Source organism: Pseudophryne corroboree, chromosome 4, assembly GCF_028390025.1.
Source record: "Pseudophryne corroboree isolate aPseCor3 chromosome 4, aPseCor3.hap2, whole genome shotgun sequence".
Classification (NCBI taxonomy): domain Eukaryota; kingdom Metazoa; phylum Chordata; class Amphibia; order Anura; family Myobatrachidae; genus Pseudophryne; species Pseudophryne corroboree.
This window is the reverse complement of record NC_086447.1, coordinates 793580236-793600265: the sequence shown is the minus strand read 5'-3', so window position 1 is coordinate 793600265 and position 20030 is coordinate 793580236. Positions and strand designations below refer to the sequence as shown.

The following is a 20030-nucleotide window of genomic DNA, read 5'->3' as shown; positions in this document are numbered from 1 at the left end:
CTTATTAAATAATTATTTACGGAACTACATATTCTATCAATTTAATAAAAATAAATACGAGATATCATCCTCATGGCCACCATCAGGGGGGAACTGACGGGACTGGAATCCTGGGCCCAGACAGAGAAGGGGACCCGCCCCTGTGTGCTACCGCTGATACCAGGAGAGGAGGGCTGCACCAGGCTGCACAACAACAGTGAGCCAATGCGCAGGGAGAGATTCTTAAAAACATGCCTTCCCTGCACATCAGCCCTCTGTGAATTGTTCCTGCAGGAATACCGCACCCTAGAGCTCCAAGTGAGACAAGACTGCATTGCAGAGGAGAGAACAGAAAAACCAGCCAAAGAAGAAGGTAAGACTAACATTTTGTTATATAGGGATAAGGTAGCGGGGGAGCAGCCCTGCCTATTTTTTTTTTCAGTTCCAGGCATGAATGATTTCTGATGGAAGACCTGTTCACCATACCCAGTTGAAGGCATTTGTAGTGTTTATAGATCACTCAAAGCAAGAGAGAACATAAAACAGACACACTGACATTATATTTGTACTGTACTTTATGATTGAATCCATAATAAAAACAAATCACACTAATTGTAGGTTATAAAGCTCCACTCTGATTTGTAACATTGGCCAGACAACAAGGTCGTACAGTATTTACTTTTATATGACAAAGATGTTTTACAGTCTGCTGTGTTGGACATTTGATCTGGATGACCTCAATCTACAGATATGTTGGTGATTCAGGACTGGGAGAAATAACCACAGCATAAACAGGGGAAATAAAGCAAATGTGAATGGGGCAATAATGCACTATAAATCGCATACTGTGGTCACTGGTAAATTAATTCTTAAAAGATAACTCTGCTCATCCCCTGAATCACACAATGGGGAGGATTTATTAAGCCTGGAGAAGTGATAAAGAAGTGATAAAGCAGTGATAAGTGGAAGGTGATAACGCACCAGCCAATCAGCTCATAACTGTCACTTTACATATTGGAGCTGATTGGCTGGTGCGTTGTCACCTTGCACTTATCACTGCTTTATCACTTCTGCTAGATTAATTCATCTGCCCCAATGTTCTGTGTAGAAAACTCCCCAACTATATTACCTTGGCAGGAAAATATCTCTCGTAGATCTTCTTCCATAACTCCAAGGGTGTGCGCACATTACCCTGTCTCAGGTCACTGTCAGAGGCGGGAGGAGATCCTAAATATTAAAAAAGTTTTACAACTTTATTTGCTTCAGGTTTTCACCATGAGAAGATGAGAACCCCCACTCCCCCCCAAAAAAAACAAAACAAAAAAACAACAACTCACCAATCTGATTTAAGGAATCCAATCCAGCTGGAATAACAAGTGGTTTGTTGTGATCCACTGACACAAACTTGCTGCAGGGTCAAAAATGATCAAACAACAAATCTTACAATCAGTATACAACTGATCTCACAACACAGTATAGTTTATCAATCCCCATGTTTTATAAAACCTTAAACTAGTAACAGTGCGGATTGCCGGGATTTCAGAAAACGATTAAGCCAATAAAATAAAACGTCATTTGTGGAAATGTGCACATGGGAAGTACAAAATAAGTTTTCTTTTTATCCAAAAGAACTGTGATGTAGCCAACATTCCACAGTCCCTTCCTTACCTCTTGTCTTGTCCGAATGCCAAATGATTAACAAATGAACGTAATACTCCTTTGTGGGTTTCAGATTTGCTTGAGAACTACGAAAAAGGTAAGTGCGCATTTTATTAGGAAACAGTACATTTTGTTTAGATTCAAGTTATGTTATGGTACAGAGTTTGCCAATCGCAACACATAAAACAGCAGGATTTTGGACAAGCTGTATCTAGAGCATTCTATAAAACAGTATTTACAACCCCCAAACCTTGACACACTTTCTTCATAGTCATTCATGCAAATCTAGTTAATAAAATATGCAGCATAGAACGATTCTTGGTGTAAGCAGTCCACAGAAAGGGAACTTTTATTAGCTCAGCACTGACAGGATGGAGAGCTATATGTTATTTACAGGAGGCAATCACCAGACCGCCAGTCGGGATCCCGGAGGTCACAACGCCGATGCCGGAATCCTGACAGGCAGCGGAATCCCGGCTTTTCTCCCTCTGTGGGTGTCCATGACACCCATAGAGAGAGAATAGATCCTGTGGCAAGCGCAGCGAGCCACCGCGCTCCCATCGTGGCGAGCGCAGCAAGCCCACAAAGGGCTTTCTAGTGCTCACCTCGCTGCCGGCATACTGGTGGCCGGGATCATGACAGCCGAGATCCCGGCCACCAGAAACAGGTGTGCATAATGCATAGATACCTTAATGAGTCACCATATAAAAATATATGTTTCTATCCAGTAGGGGTTCATTGTTTAAGTTAAGTATTTTCTACCAGTTGTTTCTCGTTAATAAAGTCAGGTTACTCACACATAAGCACCCGTCACAGCAACATTATTATGTTAAGCCGATTTAATGTGTCTGACTTGAAGCTATCCCTTATATTGTAATGCCATGGTTTCTGCACCATGGATTCCAGTCTCCTAAACAGTAGCTGATTTACCACTATGCTACCAAAGAAGCCGCTTAGGGCCTGGTGGGTGCTACGGGACTTGCCGATGGGGCTGAATCATGGCGGACTGCGGGCTCATGTGCGGCAGCTCAACTGGCTGAATACTCCAGGCAGGCTGCCAGTGATTACAGCTGCCGCCTCAGCCTTCAGTGCTCGCATGTGTCTCATTCAGTGTGCCGTGTATGTTACCCATCATGACATAACGCACACGGAGAGACTGGGTACGCCCACTGAAGAGGGTAATGAGGTACGTGCTTGGGGCACAGAGGCTGCCTACACCTGCCTGCCCTGCATTCCTGCAATGATGACTGGGGGTGCGGGAGATATGGCATACACTGACTGACTGAAAGCGGGGGGGGGGGGGTAATTTGGCATACACTGTCTGACTGGGGGGATGTGGCATACACTGACTTGGGGCGGTTGGCATACACTGACTGAATGGAGATTCGGCATACACGGATTGATTGGGGGGAAGGTGGCATACACTGACTGATTGGAGGAAGGGGATTTGGCATACCCTGACTGACTGGAGGGGAGGGTGGGGGGGGGGGGGGGAAGAGTTTGGCATACACTGACTGGTGGGGGTTGTCATACACCGCCTGACTAGTGGGGAGGTGAGGGAATTGTTTGAGGAAAAGGTCCCCAAATCGGTTTCTTGCTTAGGGCCTCATGAGGTCTAAATTCACCTCTGCTCCTAAAAACATAGTTAAGTAGCTGGCAATGTCTGCAGCATCGCCCATCTGAGTATGCCTATGCTTACTCAGAACGGCCACCTCCTGCCTGCTTGCAAGGTCAGTAAATCTGCCTCCTGCTGGAACTTTGTGGCACTGCATTTTTTCTTGCACAAATCATTCTGCACAAGCACAGAATGGGTCCTGCGCATGTGTAGCCCAACAAACATCGGAGATGTATGTAAACAATCAGATTTACGTACATCTCTAAATCAGGTCCTTGGTTTTCAAACCTCATAAGTACACCTACTAAATGCACAGCATCATTTATTATCCCTGTGGCAGGCTATTCTGCTTGCTATAACGTCTTGCAAGTGACTGCATTAACATGTCTAACATGAAAAGTATACAAAGTACCTTTCTAGCACTGTAGCAGGAATGAAGTAATAACTACAGTTTTATAGAGTCATAGCTGACTTTAAGATACATTAACTCTATTTTTTATTTGTTTTGTTTTCTTGGTTCCTCTATTCATTATGCAGATTAACATAGTTTAATAAATTATTAAAAAATAATATGACAATTGTAAAAAGAGAATTTAAATTTTTATACTTGCATCTCCTCCTGTAGCTAACACGTATGACATGTATACAGAATGTATACAATCATGGAATTGGTCTTATTTGAACATCTCAAAAATATACAAACCAGCAGTGATGCTCCGTAGTAGTGGGATGCAAATCGCAGTGTCTTGCATATTATTTTTCTTTTTTCCGACTCAAATTCCTAAAATAAATAATACATTTAGTTACAGTAAGTTAAAAAGAAAACTGATATTTTGGGTATATGCTGTCCCCATAGTTGTACTGTAAGGTATTCAGTTCCCATGACACACAAAACTACAATGTCCCAACAACACAGGCTGTGTCACTTAACTGCTCTTTGCCGTAGCCTGCAGGGCGGCATTTCTAGGTGTCCCAGATAAGGATATGAGAAGTGGTGTGGCACAGGACTGCATGCTCTGTTGGTGGTTAGTGAGTAAAAAGTAACACTGTGTAGGTGGAAGTTAAATGGCACCAGTGATTTTAAAAGTGAGGGTAGAAGTCATAATATTAGTAATAAGTACAATAACTCATTTACAATAAATTCATTTTCAGTGGGTGGGTTAGAGGAGGATGTAATTAGATGGTTGCTATGCAGGGTCAGACTGGCTCACAGGTGTACAGGAGAAATCCCTGGTGGGCCCCACTGCCCAAGGGCCTACCCGCTCCTCTAGGGCCCTCAAATTATGCATTGTTACTCTATTAGAGGGTCAGTAACCTGGTGTGGCAAGACCATGGATGAACATGCGTGCATGGTTTGCATCTACAAACACTAAACCAAGATCTGCCCTCCTGCCAATCAACGTGGTTGGTTACTCACAACACACCCCTGCCCCCTCCTCTTGTTGGCTGTGTGGTTTAGCATCATGAACACTGGGGGTCATTCCGAGTTGATCGCTCGCTAGCAACTTTTTGCAGCGCTGCGATCAGGTTAAATCTCGGAAAAACTGCGCATGCGTATGCGCACTGCAATGCGCAGACACGTCGTACGGGTACAAAGAGTAACGGTGCTGGGCGATGGATTTAACGAAGAATCCATTTGCACAGCCAATCGCAAGGTGATTGATAGAAAGAGGGCGTTTATGGGTGTCAACTGACCGTTTTCTGGGAGTGTTTGTAAAAACGCAGGCGTGTCCAAGCGTTTGCGGGACCAAAAAGATTGAAGTGATCGCAGCGGCTAAGTCCAGAGCTACTCAGAAACTGCGAAAAACTTTTTTGTGCCGTCGGCTGCAAAAGCGTTTACACACTTGCAAAGCGAAAATACACTCCCCCATAGGCGGCGACTATCTGATTGCAGCGCTGCAAAAAGTTGTTAGTAAGCGATCAACTCGGAATGACCCCCACAGTTCCTGTAAGTGATTAGAATGGCATTATAGCTCTGCATTCATTCACTAACCTACAATTGAATCATCCAAACAGTAAGAGCATAGAATAGATGGTTGAATGTTTTACACTTCCTGTATACTAGACCTAATGCAGTTCTCATTGAGTTTTACATATTGTTCAGTCAGTACCGGAGTCTCCTATCACACGTACAGTAAATTAATGTACTAAATATAATCAGGATCACCAGTATAGCACTGCTGTTATCAATCTGGTACATTGTCATTCATGCACTATCAGTATTTACAATATATATTTATAAAGGCCAGACCATGCACTCTCTAATGGTCAGCAAAGTCTATGTGGTGGCTGGCCACACCCCCTCTGGTGGAGGGCCTCAGCCCTTAAGCATGGGTCCCTACCGCTGTATTCCCCTGGTGTGTCCTTGGTACAGTATGTACACTGAAATGAAGAGGTGGGAAGTGGGACAGAAGGAGAGAAGAGGGAAGGAAAAAATCAATTTTGCGGATGTATCTTGTGTATTTCCACACTGTGCTTATATGGAAGCCAAACATACATAAGCAACTGTAACTCAGAGCCGGCCCTAACCAATATGATGCCCTAGGCAAGGTTTTGGCTGGTGCCCCTAGCACCGCCGCTAGTTCCTCATCTCACCCTGCACCCCATTCCCAGCACCATCACCCCTCACCCATAGCAGTCCTAATTTCGGTGTTCCTACCCCCTGTATTTTAAATAGGAACATTGCACATTTGGCGCACAGTCCAAAGGGTTGTGTTCTTGCTGTGAAGGGGCATGGCCACACAATAGTACCCCCCAATTCAAATTATGCCACACAGTAGTGCAACTTTATTTATATACATAATGCTAAAACTGTGACCTCTGCCTCTGCTTGGATACAGATGAGTCCCCATACATCTTGCCTCAGTACGCCATACAGCAGGAGATGCCTGGCGTGAGTCAGCTGGCAGCTCTGCTAACGTTGTGTGCCTTTTTTTTATGAAAATGCATCTTATTTGCATTACTATGTGGCTAGAATGCACAAGCAGCTTCTGTTGATTAAAATGATATGCGGCATGCCTATATTCTGTGTGCAACTGTGACTGTAGCTGTATACAAAATGCTAAGGTACAGTGATTTCCAGGAATACACTGTAATGTAGCATTTCATATGCAGATACAGCCGCAGTCACACATAGAATATAGGCATGCTGCATTTCATTTTAACCAGCAGAAGCTGCTTGTGCCCCATGGCATACCAAATGTCCTAGGCATTTGCCTAGTTTGCCTATGCCTAAGGCCGGCTCTGCTGTAACTGATTCTCATTTACATCTCCATACGCATCTGATGGGGTGTAACTGGGTGATAACGGGGAATTCTCATTTACACTAAGTTCAGGGAGGGCGTGCTGACAGAAGCGTGAGCTCTGCAGAGTTGTGCATACATGTAAATATGCCTGTTTTCAGGTGTACTTTTTGCAACAGGAATAGGGATGGGTGCAAGTGGTCACTGGTAATGACAACAAAGCTACAGATAGGGGTGGTCCGGAGAGGGGCGTTTCTACAGAGGAGGGGGCCCGTGTGCACCTCCAGGTGGGCCCCCTCCACTGAACGGCGCTGTAGACTCCGGCAATGTGCTGGAGTCTACAGCGCATGCGCAGGTCTCCGGAAACATGGCGCCCGCCATGATCCGGAGACCAATTTGGCTACACCGCATGCACAGTGGCCATTTTGGCGGCGATTCTGCCACGGACGCTGTGCCCGCCGATGGACTCCGGTTAGGTAAGTATTTAAATGGGTGCAATGTGTGCGATGTGGGCTCCCCCTGGACCCAGGGGCCCGTGTGCACAGCACACATTGCACCCATTATAACTCCAATGGGTCCGGAAGCAGAGATGTGAGAATATCCACATTTAGTTCCACATGTAATGGTGTAAAAGTAATTGTGTGGATGAGAGGCAGTAATCACCATTATAGTGAAGAATATGCAATCATAGTATAGAGATTGCTCAAGATGCAGTAGTGGCCATCAATTAATCTTCACAGGAAGTGTGTGTGTGTGTGTGTGTGTGTGTGTGTGTGTGTGTGTGTGTGTGTGTGTGTGTTGAGGGGTCGGATTTGTTTTGGTGTTTTGCAGGGTGCGGTAATGGAGCAGTGTTAAATTGGAGATTGGTGTATAGATCAGATAGGGTTATTAAGTGGGGATGTCAGTCAAAGTAAGTGAATGATTAAACCGCTGTATATTACAAGATAGATTAATGTTGGGGTCACTGGGTGTTATGTGTGCACATACGTATTGCTGAAACAGCACTAAGACGTCATGGGTATAAATATGGGAGCATGTGTGAAGATAAGGTAACAAGGTTGAATTAGTGGACAGGATATACAGTATCTTATTACCTTGTCACCAAACATGTCTTAATTAAATGACATTGATAAACTTCATTATCCTACTCCTTCATGAACCAGCAACAGACTGTGGAGTTCTGTGCCACACCACAAATCCTTGGCCCTCATTCCGAGTTGTTCGCTCGCTAGCCGCTTTTCGCAGCAGTGCACACGCTAAGCCGCCGCCCTCTGGGAGTGAATCTTAGCTTAGCTGAATTGCGAACGAAGTATTCGCAATATTGCGAAAAGACTTTTCTTTGCAGTTTCTGAGTAGCTCGAGACTTACTCTTCCAGTGCGATCAGTTCAGTGCTTGTCGTTCCTGGTTTGACGTCACAAACACACCCAGCGTTCGACTAGACACTACCCCGTTTCTCCAGCCACTCCCGCGTTTTTCCCAGAAACGGCAGCGTTTTTTCACACACACCAATAAAACGGTCAGTTTGCACCCAGAAACACCCACTTCCTGTCAATCACACTCCGATCACCAGAACGAAGAAAAAACCTTGTAATGCCGTGAGTAAAATACCAAACTTCTTAGCAAATTTACTTGACGCAGCCGCAGTGCGAACATTGCGCATGCGCAGTTAGCGGAACATCGCACCGATGCGAAGGAAAAGAACGAGCGAACAACTCGGAATGAGGGCCCTTATCCGATACATACAGAAATAACATCCTGATGATTGATTCTATAGTATTTATTTTGACACATAATTTAATTTTGAGTCAACATTTAATTTACAGACACTAGGTATGGCGATGGCCAGGGGCGGATTGGGAACAAAAAGCGGCCCTGGAAAAATTTGTACTAGTTGCCCCACATGGACAGCACCAGAGGTGTAAAGTCTAGCCACGGACCATGGCAGCAGCACCCTGCCCTCAAGACTTTCCAGATAGTGGGCATGTCCAGCATCAAGGGGGAAGTTAAAATAAGAATTTACTTACCGATAATTCTATTTCTCGTAGTCCGTAGTGGATGCTGGGGACTCCGTCAGGACCATGGGGTCTAGCGGCTCCGTAGGAGACAGGGCACAAAAGTAAAAGCTTTAGGATCAGGTGGTGTGCACTGGCTCCTCCCCCCATGACCCTCCTCCAAGCCTCAGTTAGGATACTGTGCCCGGACGAGCGTACACAATAAGGAAGGATTTTGAATCCCGGGTAAGACTCATACCAGCCACACCAATCACACTGTACAACCTGTGATCTGAACCCAGTTAACAGCATGATAACAGCGGAGCATCTGAAAAGATGGCTCACAACAATAATAACCCGATTTTTGTAACAATAACTATGTACAAGTATTACAGACAATCCGCACTTGGGATGGGCGCCCAGCATCCACTACGGACTACGAGAAATAGAATTATCGGTAAGTAAATTCTTATTTTCTCTGACGTCCTAAGTGGATGCTGGGGACTCCGTCAGGACCATGGGGATTATACCAAAGCTCCCAAATGGGCGGGAGAGTGCGGATGACTCTGCAGCACCGAATGAGAGAACTCCAGGTCCTTCTCAGTCAGGGTGTGCCCCTGACCAAGTATCAGCTCGGCAAAGTTGTAAAGCCGAGACCCCTCGGGCAGCCGCCCAAGATGAGCCCACCTTCCTTGTGGAATGGGCATTTACATATTTTGGCTGTGGCAGGCCTGCCACAGAATGTGCAAGCTGAATTGTACTACACATCCAACTAGCAATCGTCTGCTTAGAAGCAAGAGCACCCAGTTTGTTGGGTGCATACAGGATAACAGCAAGTCAGTTTTCCTGACTCCAGCCGTCCTGGAAACTATATTTTCAGGGCCCTGACAACATCTAGCAACTTGGAGTCCTCCAAGTCCCTAGTAGCCGCAGGTACCACAATAAGCTGGTTCGGGTGAAACACTGACACCACCTTAGGGAGAAACTGGGGATGAGTCCGCAGCTCTGCCCTGTCCGAATGGACAATCAGATATGGGCTTTTTTGAGACAAACGCCGCCAATTCTGACACTCGCCTGGCCGAGGCCAGGGCCAACAGCATGGTCACTTTCCCTGTGAGATATTTCAAATCCACAGATTTGAGCGGTTTAAACCAATGTGATTTTAGGAATCCCAGAACTACGTTGAGATCCCACAGTGCCACTGGAGGCACAAAAGGGGGTTGTATATGCAGTACTCCCTTGACAAACTTCTGGACTTCAGGAACTGAAGCCAATTCTTTCTGGAAGAAAATCGACAGGGCCGAAATGTGAACCTTAATGGACCCCAATTTGAGGCCCATAGACACTCCTGTTTGCAGGAAATGCAGGAAACGACCGAGTTGAAATTTCTTCATGGGGCCTTCCTGGCCTCACACCACGCAACATATTTTCGCCACATGTGGTGATAATGTTGTGCGGTCACCTCCTTCCTGGCTTTGACCAGGGTAGGAATGACCTCTTCCGGAATGCCTTTTTCCCTTAGGATCCGGCGTTCAACCGCCATGCCGTCAAACGCAGCCGCGGTAAGTCTTGGAACAGACATGGTACTTGCTGAAGCAAGTCCCTTCTTAGCGGCAGAGGCCATGAGTCCTCTGTGAGCATCTCTTGAAGTTCCGGGTACCAAGTCCTTCTTGGCCAATCCGGAGCCACGAGTATAGTTCTTACTCCTCTACGTCTTATAATTCTCAATACCTTGGGTATGAGAAGCAGAGGAGGGAAGACATACACCGACTGGTACACCCACGGTGTTACCAGAACGTCCACAGCTATTGCCTGAGGGTCTTTTGACCTGGCGCAATACTTGTCCAGTTTTTTGTTCAGGCGGGACGCCATCATGTCCACCTTTGGTCTTTTCCAACGGTTCACAATCATGTGGAAGACTTCCCGATGAAGTCCCCACTCTCCCGGGTGGAGGTTCCCAGTTGTCCACTCCCGGAATGAACACTGCTGACAGTGCTATCACATGATTTTCCGCCCAGCGAAAAATCCTTGCAGCTTCTGCCATTGCCCTCCTGCTTCTTGTGCCGCCCTGTCTGTTTACGTGGGCGACTGCCGTGATGTTGTCCCACTGGATCAATACCGGCTGACCTTGAAGCAGAGGTCTTGCTAAGCTTAGAGCATTGTAAATTGCCCTTAGCTCCAGTATATTTATGTGGAGAAAAATCTCCAGACTTGATCACACTCCCTGGAAATTTTTTCCCTGTGTGACTGCTCCCCAGCCTCTCAGGCTGGCCTCCGTGGTCACCAGCATCCAATCCTGAATGCGGAATCTGCGGCCCTCTAGAAGATGAGCACTCTGTAACCACCACAGGAGAGACACCCTTGTCCTTGGAGATAGGGTTATCCGCTGATGCATCTGAAAATGCGATCCGGACCATTTGTCCAGCAGATCCCACTGAAAAGTTCTTGCGTGGAATCTGCCGAATGGAATCGCTTCGTAATAAGCCACCATTTTTCCCAGGACTCTTGTGCAATGATGCACTGACACTTTTCCTGGTTTTAGGAGGTTCCTGACTAGCTCGGATAACTCCCTGGCTTTCTCCTCCGGGAGAAACACCTTTTTCTGGACTGTGTCCAGAACCATCCCTAGGAACAGCAGACGTGTCGTCGGAAACGGCTGCGATTTTGGATATTTAGAATCCACCCGTGCTGTCGTAGAACTACTTGAGATAGTGCTAATCCGACTTCCAACTGTTCTCTGGACCTTGCCCTTATAAGGAGATCGTCCAAGTAAGGGATAATTAAGACGCCTTTTCTTTGAAGAAGAATCATCATTTCGGCCATTACTTTGGTAAAGACCCGGGGTGCCGTGGACAATCCAAACGGCAGCGTCTGAAACTGATAGTGACAGTTCCGTACCACGAACCTGAGGTACCCTTGGTGAGAAGGGCAATTTGGGACATGGAGGTAAGCATCCTTGATGTCCAGGGACACCATATAGTCCCCTTCTTCCTGGTTCGCTATCACTGCTCTGAGTGACTCCATCTTGATTTGAACCTTTGTATGTAAGTGTTCAAAGATTTCCCATTTAGAATAGGTCTCACCGAGCCGTCTGGCTTCAGTACCACAATATAGTGTGGAATAATACCCCTTTCCTTGTTGTAGGAGGGGTACTTTGATTATCACCTGCTGGGAATACAGCTTGTGAATTGTTTCCAATACTGCCTCCCTGTCGGAGGAAGACGTTGGTAAAGCAGACATCAGGAGCCTGCGAGGGGGAGACGTCTCGAATCTCCAGTCTGTACCCCGGGATACTACTTGTAGGATCCAGGGGTCCACTTGCGAGTGAGCCCACTACGCGCTGAAACTCTTGAGACGACCCCCCACCGCACTTGAGTCCGCTTGTACGGCCCCAGCGTCATGCTGAGGACTTGGCAGAAGCTGTGGAGGGCTTCTGTTCCTGGGAATGGGCTGCCTGCTGCAGTCTTCTTCCCTTTCCTCTATCCCTGGGCAGATATGACTGGCCTTTTGCCCGCTTGCCCTTATGGGGACGAAAGGACTGAGGCTGAAAAGACGGTGTCTTTTTCTGCTGAGATGTGATTTGGGGTAAAAAAGGTGGATTTTCCAGCTGTTGCCGAGGCCACCAGGTCCGATGGACCGACCCCAAATAACTCCTCCCCTTTATACGGCAATACTTCCATGTGCCGTTTGGAATCTGCATCACCTGACCACTGTCGTGTCGATAAACATCTTCTGGCAGATATGGACATCGCACTTACTCTTGATGCCAGAGTGCAAATATCCCTCTGTGCATCTCGCATATATAGAAATGCATCCTTTAAATGCTCTATAGTCAATAAAATACTGTCCCTGTCAAGGGTATCAATATTTTCAGTCAGGGAATCCGACCAAGCCACCCCAGCGCTGCACATCCAGGCTGAGGCGATCGCTGGTCGCAGTATAACACCAGTATGTGTGTATATACCTTTTTAGGATATTTTTCAGCCTCTCAGCTGGCTCCTTGAGGGCGGCCCTATCTGGGGACGGTACCGCCACTTGTTTTGATAAGCGTGTGAGCGCCTTATCCACCCTAAAGGGTGTTTCCCAACGCGCCCTAACTTCTGGCGGGAAAGGGTATACCGCCAATAATTTTCTATCGGGGGAAACCCACGCATCATCACACACTTCATTTAATTTATCTGATTCAGGAAAAACTACAGGTAGTTTTTTCACACCCCACATAATACCCTTCTTGTGGTACTTGTAGTATCAGAAATATGTAACACCTCCTTCATTGCCCTTAACATGTAACGTGTGGCCCTAAAGGAAAATACGTTTGTTTCTTCACCGTCGACACTGGAGTCAGTGTCCGTGTCTGTGTCGACCGACTGAGGTAAATGAGCGTTTTACAGCCCCTGACGGTGTTTGAGACGCCTGGACAGGTACTAATTTGTTTGCCGGCCGTCTCATGTCGTCAACCGACCTTGCAGCGTGTTGACATTATCACGTAATTCCTTAAATAAGCCATCCATTCCGGTGTCGACTCCCTAGAGAGTGACATCACCATTTCAGGCAATTGCTCCGCCTCCTCACCAACATCGTCCTCATACATGTCGACACACACGTACTGACACACAGCACACACACAGGGAATGCTCTGATAGAGGACAGGACCCCACTAGCCCTTTGGGGAGACAGAGGGAGAGTTTGCCAGCACACACCAAAAACGCTATAATTATACAGGGACAACCTTTATATAAGTGTTTTTCCCTTATAGCATTTTAATATATATATACATATCGCCAAATAAGTGCCCCCCCTCTCTGTTTTAACCCTGTTTCTGTAGTGCAGTGCAGGGGAGAGCCTGGGAGCCTTCCCACCAGCATTTCTGTGAGGGAAAATGGCGCTGTGTGCTGAGGAGAATAGGCCCCGCCCCCTTTTCGGCGGGCTTCTTCTCCCGTTTTTCTGAGACCTGGCAGGGGTTAAATACATCCATATAGCCCCCAGGGGCTATATGTGATGTATTTTTAGCCAGAATAAGGTACTATCATTGCTGCCCAGGGCGCCCCCCCCAGCGCCCTGCACCCTCAGTGACCGCTGCTATGAAGTGTGCTGACAACAATGGCGCACAGCTGCAGTGCTGTGCGCTACCTTATGAAGACTGAAGAGTCTTCTGCCGCCGTTTCTGGACCTTCACTTTTCGGCATCTGCAAGGGGGGTCGGCGGCGCGGCTCCGGGACGAACCCCAGGGTGAGACCTGTGTTCCGACTCCCTCTGGAGCTAATGGTGTCCAGTAGCCTAAGAAGCCAATCCATCCTGCACGCAGGTGAGTTCACTTCTCTCCCCTAAGTCCCTCGTAGCAGTGAGCCTGTTGCCAGCAGGACTCACTGAAAATAAAAAACCTAACAAACTTTTACTCTAAGCAGCTCTTTAGGAGAGCCACCTAGATTGCACCCTTCTCGGCCGGGCACAAAAATCTAACTGAGGCTTGGAGGAGGGTCATGGGGGGAGGAGCCAGTGCACACCACCTGATCCTAAAGCTTTTACTTTTGTGCCCTGTCTCCTGCGGAGCCGCTAGACCCCATGGTCCTGACGGAGTCCCCAGCATCCACTTAGGACGTCAGAGAAAAAGAAATAAAATTAAATATTATGAACACATTATACGATACACTTTCAGAATTTAGGAAACTATATCATTCTTTAGAAAGATATATTTTCTTGCTTATTACACCAACTGTATCCCAATGGGTGGTCTTCAGTATGCCGGCTGTCGGGATCCCGGCGCACAGTATACCGGCGCCGGAATCCCGACAGCCGGCATACCGACACTTATTCTCCCTCGTGGGGGTCCACGACCCCCCTAGTGGGAGAATAAAATAGCGTGGCCGCAGCGTGGCGAGCCCGCAAGGAGCTCATTTGCGCTCGCCACACTTTCGGTAAGCCGGCTGTCGGGCTCCCGGCGCCGGTATGCTGGTCGCCGGGAGCCCGACCGCCGGCATACCATACCACACCCATCCCAATAACTATTCACTCAATCTTATATGTCAGCCAAGCAGGCAGACAGAGCATACACTAGATCATCTGCATTCACAGGCTAAGTGGCAGTAATTTTCATATATGCAAATTATTTTGCATCTTATTCATTATGTCTATAAAAATTACCACATGTCCTCAAACAAAATAGGCCCCACGGGTGCGTCAGCCCACCGGGAATCTTCCCTGTAAGCCCTATGACCAATCCGCCTCTGGCGATGGCCACCTAGTTTTCCTCCAGATTTGCTAATTTGTATACGGCCAAATTCGAAGAAGAGTATATTTGGAACGGGCCATTGAGGTGAACATGGTGCTTGTTTGCCATTTTATTGATTTATTTATAATTTGGGATGGGACCCATTTGGTATTGTCACATATCTTAATAATAATACAGGTAGAGTATCCCATATCCAAATATTCCGAAATACGGAATATTCCGAAATACGGAATTTTATGAGTGAGAGTGAGATAGTGAAAACTTTGTTTTCTGATGGCTCAATGTACACAAACTTTGTTTAATACACAAAATGATTCCATATATTGTATTAAATGACCTTCAGGCTGTGTGTATAAGGTGTATATGAAACATAAATGAATTGTGTGAATGTACACTCACTTTGTTTAATGCACAAAGTTATTAAAAATATTGGCTAAAATGAACTTCAGGCTGTGTGTATTATGTGTATATGAAACATAAATACATTCTGTGCTTAGACTTGGGTCCCATCGCCATGATATCTCATTATGGTATGCAATTATTCCAAAATACGGAAAAATCTGATATCCAAAATACTTCTGGTCCCAGGCATTTTGGATATGGGATACTCAACCTGTATTATGAATTTTAATTCCCTGATGCTCAGTCCCCACTGCTGCAGCTAATCTCTGCACAGTCATGTCAGAAATGCCCATGTGTGGCTGGTGGAAGCCAACCTTCCAGAAGCTGCTGCACTTTCATCTTCAAATATATCAAGGGTTTTAACAAAGTACAGGATGGAGATTTTCTTCAAAGGAAGAGAAGTACTAGAACTCAGGCATACACTGAAACTGGAGGGAAGTAGGTTCAGGGGAAATGTAAGGTAAAATAGGATTTTAATTACCTACCGGTAAATCCTTTTCTCGTAGTCCGTAGAGGATACTGGGGTTCATTTAGTACCATGAGGTATAGACGGGTCCACTAGGAGCCATGGGCACTTTAAGAAATCAACAGTGTGCATTGGCTCCTCCCTCTATGCCCCTCCTTCCATTCTAAGTCTAGAAACTGTGCCCGAGGAGACGGACATACCTTGAGAGAAGGATTTAAAGGACAGTGGTGAGATTTGAACCAGCCCACACAAACAAGAGGAAAGCCATGCTAACCAAACTTGACGAGGAACAGCAACAGCTGAACCAACAACAATACTTAACAAAGTAACAGTGCAGGAACACACAAAGCACTGGGCGGGCGCCCAGTATCCTCTACAGACTACGAGAAAAGGATTTACCGGTAGGTAATTAAAATCCTATTTTCTCTTACGCCCTAGAGGATACTGGGGTCCATTTAGTACCATGGATGTACCAAGGCACCCAAACCAGGTGGGAAAGTGCTGAGTTGCCTGCTGAACTGATTGACCAAACTGAAGGTTCTCAGAGGCCAAAGTATCGAACTTGTAGAACTTAAGAAACGTGTTCGAACCTGACCAAGTACCCGCTCGGCAAAGCTGTAAAGCTGAGACACCCCGGGCAGCCACCCAGGAAGAACCCACCGACCTAGTAGAGTGGGCCTGTACAGATTTAGGAACCGGCAAACCTGACATAGGCCCTCATTCCGAGTTGTTAGCTCGCAAGCTGCTTTTAGCAGCTTTGCACACGCTAAGCCGCCGCCTACTGGGAGTGAATCTTAGCTTATCAAAATTGCGAACAAAAGATTAGCAAAATTGTGAATAGACACTTCTTAGCAGTTTCTGAGTAGCTCCACACTTACTCGGCAACTGCGATCAGTTCAGTCAGTTTCGTTCCTGGTTTGACGTCACAAACACACCCAGCGTTCGGCCAGACACTCCTCCGTTTCTCCAGCCACTCCCGCATTTTTCCCAGAAACGGTAGCGTTTTTTCGCACACACCCATAAAACGTCCAGTTTCCGCCCAGAAACACCCACTTCCTGTCAATCACATTACGATCACCAGAACGAAGAAAAAACCTCGTAATGCCGTGAGTAAAATACCTAACTGCATAGCAAATTTACTTGGTGCAGTCGCACTGCGGACATTGCACATGCGCATTAGCGACTAATCGCTCCGTTGCGACAAAAAAATAACGAGCGAACAACTCGGAATGACCACCATAGAGTAAGCATGCTCTATAGTAAGCCTGATCCAGTGAGCAATAGACTGCTATGAAGCAGGACACCCAATTTTATCGGGATCATAGAGCACAAACAGCGAGTCCGATTTTCTGTGACACGCTGTCCGCTTCACTTGGATTTTCAAAGCCCTCACAACATCCAGGGACTTTGAAGTAGTAGAGGTGTCGGTAACCACCGGGACCACAATAGGTTGCTTGAACGCAGACACCACCTTTGGAAGAAATTGCTGACAAGTTCTAAGTTCAGCACTATCTTCATGAAAAATCAAATAGGGGCTCTTTTGAGACAACGCCCCCAATTCCGACACACGTCTTGCAGAAATCAAGGCCAACAGTGTGACGGTCTTCCATGTAAGAAACTTAACGTCAACTTCCTGTAAAGGCTCAAACCATTCCGATTGTAGGAACTGCAACACCACGTTGAGATCCCAAGGTGGCGTAGGAGGCACAAAGGGCGGTTGGATGTGCAGAACACCCCTCAAAAATGTCTGAACGTCAGGGAGAGAAGCCAATTGTTTCTGGAAGAAAATGGATGAGGCCGAAATCTGGACTTTTATGGAGCCCAGGGGTAGACCCTCATCCACACCTGACTGCAGAAAAAGCAGAAAACGTCTCAGTTGAAACTCCACTGCAGGAAATTTCCTTTTTTCACACCAAGAGACATATTTTCTCCAAATACGGTGGTAATGTTTAGACGTTACCCCTTTTTTGGCTTGTATCAAGGTAGGAATTACCCTGTCCGGAATGCCTTTCTGGGCTAGAATTTGACGATCAATCTCCATGCCGTCCAACATAGACGTGGTAAGTCTTGATAGACGAATGGCCCCTGTTGCAGAAGATCCTCTCGAAGAGGTAGAGGCCACGGATCATCCAGGAGCATTTCCAGTTGATCCGCGTACTAAGCCCTTCTTGGCCAATCCGGAGCAATGAGAATTGCTTGAACCTTTTCCCTTTTTATTCGTTTGAGAATTCTTGGGATCAATGGAAGTGGTGGAAACACATACACCATCTGATAGACCCATGGAGTCACCAGAGCGTCCACCGCCACTGCCTGTGGGTTTCTCGACCTGGAACAATACCGCCTGAGCTTCTTGTTGAGACGAGAGGCCATCATGTTGATATGTGGAATTCCCCACCGACGTGTCAAGCACCCGAACACCTCCGGGTGAAGGCCCCACTTTCCTGGGTGAAAGTCGTGTCTGCTGAGAAAGTCTGCTTCCCAGTTGTCTACTCCCGGAATTAAGATTGCGGACAACGCCACAGCGTGTCTTTCTGCCCAGAGGAGAATCCTTGTTACCTCTGACATTGCAGCTCTGCTCTTCATTCCGCCCTGTCGGTTTATGTACGTTACTGCCGTCACATTGTCCGACTGAACCTGGATGGCCTAATCTTGAAGAAGATGTGATGCCTGTAGAAGGGGGTTGTATATGGCCCTTAGTTCCAGAATGTTGACTGGAAGAATGGTTTCCTGACTTGACCATTTTCCTTGGAAGTGTTCTCCCTGGGCGACTGCTCCCCAACCTCTGAGGCTTGCATCTGTGGTTAGCAGAATCCAATTTTGAATCCCGATCCTTCGGCCCTCTGTCAGGTGAGAAGTCTGAAGCCACCACAGAAGAGAAATCCTGGCTCTTGGCGACAGACGTATCCTCTGGTGCGTGTGGAGATGCGATCCGGACCATTTGTCCAACAGATCCAGCTGGAAGGGCCTTGCGTGAAACCTTCCGTACTGCAGCGCCTCGTAAGTGGCTACCATCTTTCCAGAAGGCGAATGCATAGATGCACCGATATCAGGGTTGGTTTTAGAACATCCCACACCAGCGACTGCATTACCAATGCCTTTTCCAATGGAAGGAATAGCTTCTGTGCCTCCGTATCCAGTATCATCCCCAGGAACGGAAGCCTCTGTGTTGGTTCTAGGTGAGATTTTGGTAGGCTCAGAATCCAATCGTGATCCCGGTGTAGTCGAGTTGAGAGGGCAATGTTGTCCAACAACCTCTCCCTGGATGGTGCTTTTATCAGCAGATCGTCCAGGTAAGGAATTATGTTCACTCCCTGTTTGCGGAGGAGAAACATCATCTCTGCCATTACCTTGGTGAACACCCTCGGTGCCGTGGAGAGGCCAAGTGGCAGGGCCTGGAACTAGTAGTGACAGTCCTGTAATGCAAACCTTAAATAAGCCTGATGAGGTGGCCAAATTGGGATATGAAGGTACGCATCCTTGATATCCAGAGACACCAAGAATTCTCCTTCCTCCAGACCGGAGATCACCGCTCTCAGAGACTCCATCTTGAATTTGAACACCCGTTCAGTTCAGTGACTTGAGGTTCAACTGTCCGGTTTCGGTACCACAGGTTGGAATAATAACCTTTGTTCTGTAGCTTGGGTGGAACTGGAACAATGGCCTGAGTCTGTACCAGTTTTTGAATTGCATCCTGTAAAATTATACTTGCCTCCTGAGAAGTTGGTAAGCCTGATTTGAAGAATCTGTGAGGTGGGAGTTCCTGAAACTCCAGTCTGTACCCCTGGGCGATGAAACTCAGGGATCCTGGCATGATGTCGCCCATATGCGACTGAAATCTCTTAATCAGGCTCCCATCTGCCTGTCTTCCAGGCAGTGCGGTCCACCGTCATGCTGAAGGCTTTGAGGAAACAGTTCTGTTCCTGTGAACCTTCAGGTGCTTGTTTTCTGGTATTACCTCTATTGCCTTTGAAGGCTGCAGAAGAACCTTTGGTTTTATTTTTAAAATTTGCTGTCCGAAAGGACTTCAGAGTTGGAACAGAGTAGGTCTTCCTAGCTGGCGGGTCTGCGGAAAGGAAGGTAAGTAGACTTACCCGCTTTGGATATCCACGTATCAAGTTCATCTCCAGACAGGGCCTCACCTGTGAATGGTAGGCTTTCCACACCTTTTCTGGAATCCACATCCGCAGTCCACTGACGTAGCCATAGGCCCCTGCGTGCTGACACTGCCATGGCCGTGGTGCGTGCATGGAGCAAACCTATCTCTTTTATGGCCTCCACCATAAAATTTGTCCTGTATATCCTGTAGAAGTAAAACTATCTCCGCTCCTGGTAAGGAATCTAACCCCTCAATTTGGTTATCTGACCATTTTGCAATGGCCCTAGTGATCCATGCACAAGCTATAGTGGGTCTTTGGGCCACCCCCGCAGCTGTGTACAGAGATTTGA

General features: G+C 46.9%; 1 protein-coding gene across 4 annotated transcripts in view; it reads right to left on the bottom strand.

Moving 5' to 3' along the window:
- The window catches only part of DYNC2LI1 (dynein cytoplasmic 2 light intermediate chain 1), a 378136-nt gene that overhangs the window by 53006 nt on the left and 305100 nt on the right, over nt 1-20030 (bottom strand). For all 4 annotated transcript variants that reach the window (XM_063918338.1, XM_063918340.1, XM_063918339.1 and 1 more), the window contains 4 exons: nt 3957-4034; nt 1648-1724; nt 1317-1387; nt 1109-1206 (listed from right to left, as the gene is read on the bottom strand). In XM_063918338.1, coding sequence (XP_063774408.1) covers nt 1109-1206; nt 1317-1387; nt 1648-1724; nt 3957-4034 — 324 coding nt within the window. The remainder of the gene's footprint in view (nt 1-1108; nt 1207-1316; nt 1388-1647; nt 1725-3956; nt 4035-20030) is intronic.